Genomic DNA, 2,818 nt, shown 5'->3' with positions numbered 1-2,818 from the left:
TGGACAACAGGAGCTCAACTCTACCACCACAGATCCTGCACAACGCTGCAGAGTTCAAACTGAAATAATGAAACTTCTTGATCAAATGACGTCTTGTCAAAATGTGAAAAATGGGTATGCTTAGATTAATGTGATACTTATCAACTTTGTCATACTAGTAGAGGTTCACATTGAACATCACGTCATATTTTTCTTATTCTTCACGCTTCTTTGCTGCACTATACAGCTGCAATCCAATTAGGATAAAGTGCCTAGAAACACTTGGGCAGATTAGAGCTGCAACTAAAGATTACTGTAGATGTCAGTAAATCTGTTGATTATTTTCTCAATTATTCCATTAGTTGTCTGGTCTATAAAATGTCATAAAAAAAAAAAAAGGAAAACAGTGTTTCTCAAAACCCAAGATGATGTCCTCAAATGTCTTATTTTGCCCACAACTCAAAGATATTTTGTTCACTGTCACAGGGGAATAAAGAAATGTTAAAATTTCAGAAGTGGAATTCACAGAAGTTTGAGATGTTTTTCCCCAAACAATTAGTAAAATTCTTAACAGCTGACAGTTAAATTAATACTTAGCAACTAATTAATGAAACACTACAAAGCAGATAAAGTAAATTCGAGGAGGGCTTTTGAGCAGCTTCTTCCAGTTTGATGCACATAAATTGCCCACAATAAATACAATGCACCTTTCTTTGTGTGCAGAAACTACAGCTGATCTTCATTTTAGACAATGCAATCTAACATAAACAATATTTAAACGGCAAATTACATACAAGCAGTAAAAACATGCATTTGTAGTGCCTGATTGGTGTTTAGGGACCTTTAAAATATTAGGAGTGGACACAGGCTGCAGTGAAAATTTATTCTCATTATTGATTACAATGATTTTTTATTAACTAATTAATTGACTAAAAAAAGTCTAAAAATTGCTAGAAATCATAATTTCCCACAGATAAAGCTCACATCTTGTCCACAACTCAAATAAACATCAAATCTTCAGTATGTCTGTGTAGATTCTCCCTCATCCTGGTCATCTTTACAGCTTCAATAGAAGGCAACTGGACTTCTCTTATTTTGGTTTTTTAAGATGTTTCACCTCTCTTTCATCCCTTCAGTTGTCTTGTCTTGGATCAAAGGAGAAACGTCTTTGAGAACCAAAAAAAGAGATGTCCAGTTGCCTCTTTTTTTTGGTTCGAAAACTACTATCATATCAATAAAAATGACTAAAATAGATGGTGACAAATTGCCAATCAGCTCGTTAATTAATTACTGCAGCCCTACAGTGAACAATGTAATACATGGTCATGATAAAATGTGTTCAACGCCCATCTGTAGCTCTACGTTGACTATGTTAGGAAACATTATCGTGTGCATTTATGAAGGTCAGTTTAACTTGATGTTTGTATATTTAATGGATGCGTTGAAAGATATGATCACAGAAGCTAAAATGTAATGATGGTAATTATTTGGAAGATTGAAAATCATACGAATAAAATATAAAGATGATATCTGCAGATAAGAAAAGGTCACATGGGTCATCTTGTCAATCAAGAAATACATGTTCAAGTGTCAAAATAAGTTTTTATAAGGATGTTACAGATTGAGACATTCTCCAAGCCATAAAGTTCAAACCACAAGATGCATCTAAAACAAAGATTTTACTGGTTTGATTGCAAACAAATACTTGTGAGGATGATTACACACAATGTCAGTTCACCTCAAGACCAACTCCATTTGTTGTCAGCTGCAATAAATCTGGTGCTGTACAATAAATGTACAAGTTGACTGAAGATCACCGAGTCTGCCCCATTTTTTCTTTTCTCAGATGTGTTATATTATTTGGCAATAAAGTAATTGATCAAGTGTGGTAGTCAGATTGATAATTTACCACAAAAATACCCACAAACCACATTTAAAACTGACACCAAGTCTGGTATCCTGAGTATGAACTACCTGTCAGGGATGCCCAGCCTCTTGACACTTCTGTACACAGACAGAGTATTTGCCACATGTCGGTAGTTGAACCAGAATCTGGATGTGCACACCTGTTTAGGAAGGCAGATGGGGAAGGTCAGTTTCTGCTGCTCCATTCATTACCACAGAATCAGTTAGCAGTAAAGCACTTAGCCTCTCTCAGAGATGGAAATACTCACCAGAACAGCCCAGTTGTTAGTATGACCGCTGCTGAAGAACTGCCCTGCGCTGTCCTGACAAACAAGTAAAAAAAAAAATCATGAAGATTTGTGTTTTTGTCAGATTTTGGCTCAAACAAGCTGCAAGGCTCAGCATCAAAACATGTTAGCAAGGCAGCTCAGGAAGCTAACAGCAGAGCGACGTTCCGGTAACGTTCAGAATGAAACTCACAGATTTGTTGGATATTCAGAGCGACGGGAAGAAAAACACACTCACCTCGATATTCAGGCTGTCTGCTAATAAGAAAGCGGCGAATAAGTTGAACAAAACGTGTGTTTTCATGGTGCAGCAGTGTTAGCAGTGGACATCCAGGAAGTGAACAGGTGCGGCTCCGCCCCGCAAGGGCTGCTGGGAGGAGGAGTTTCAGAGTAAAAGCTTCAGCGTGGAGAATGAAATGTAAAAAAAATAAATTAAAAAAAAAATAACTCTGGTACCACAAAACTGCTCTTTCTCAGAGTCACAAGATAATTAAAGGCTGTAAGCTGGTAAATAAAGATTTTTCTAGGTGTAATTTGCACATTTTGATCACAAAGCACAGCCGGACACGTTTGTGATCATTGATTTATTATGTCATAAAATTATCTGAAACTGTAGAATAATTCTTATTTGGTCTGTTGAAGCACAC

At 36.6% G+C, this 2,818-nt stretch overlaps 1 protein-coding gene across 1 annotated transcript in view; it reads right to left on the bottom strand.

Moving 5' to 3' along the window:
* The window catches only part of pigk (phosphatidylinositol glycan anchor biosynthesis, class K), a 41,444-nt gene extending 38,932 nt beyond the window's left edge, over positions 1-2,512 (bottom strand). Inside the window, exons 1-4 of the mRNA XM_008299483.1 lie at positions 2,410-2,512; positions 2,154-2,207; positions 1,954-2,045; positions 1,271-1,277 (exon numbers count right to left, since the gene is read on the bottom strand). Coding sequence (XP_008297705.1) covers positions 1,271-1,277; positions 1,954-2,045; positions 2,154-2,207; positions 2,410-2,475 — 219 coding nt within the window. The 5' untranslated portion in view covers positions 2,476-2,512. The remainder of the gene's footprint in view (positions 1-1,270; positions 1,278-1,953; positions 2,046-2,153; positions 2,208-2,409) is intronic.
* Positions 2,513-2,818: the final 306 nt, after the last annotated feature.

This window comes from Stegastes partitus, unplaced genomic scaffold, assembly GCF_000690725.1.
Source record: "Stegastes partitus isolate 25-593 unplaced genomic scaffold, Stegastes_partitus-1.0.2 Scaffold1422, whole genome shotgun sequence".
Lineage (NCBI taxonomy): Eukaryota > Metazoa > Chordata > Actinopteri > Pomacentridae > Stegastes > Stegastes partitus.
The sequence above is the reverse complement of the archived record's forward strand: the minus strand, read 5'-3'. Positions and strand labels throughout refer to the sequence as shown.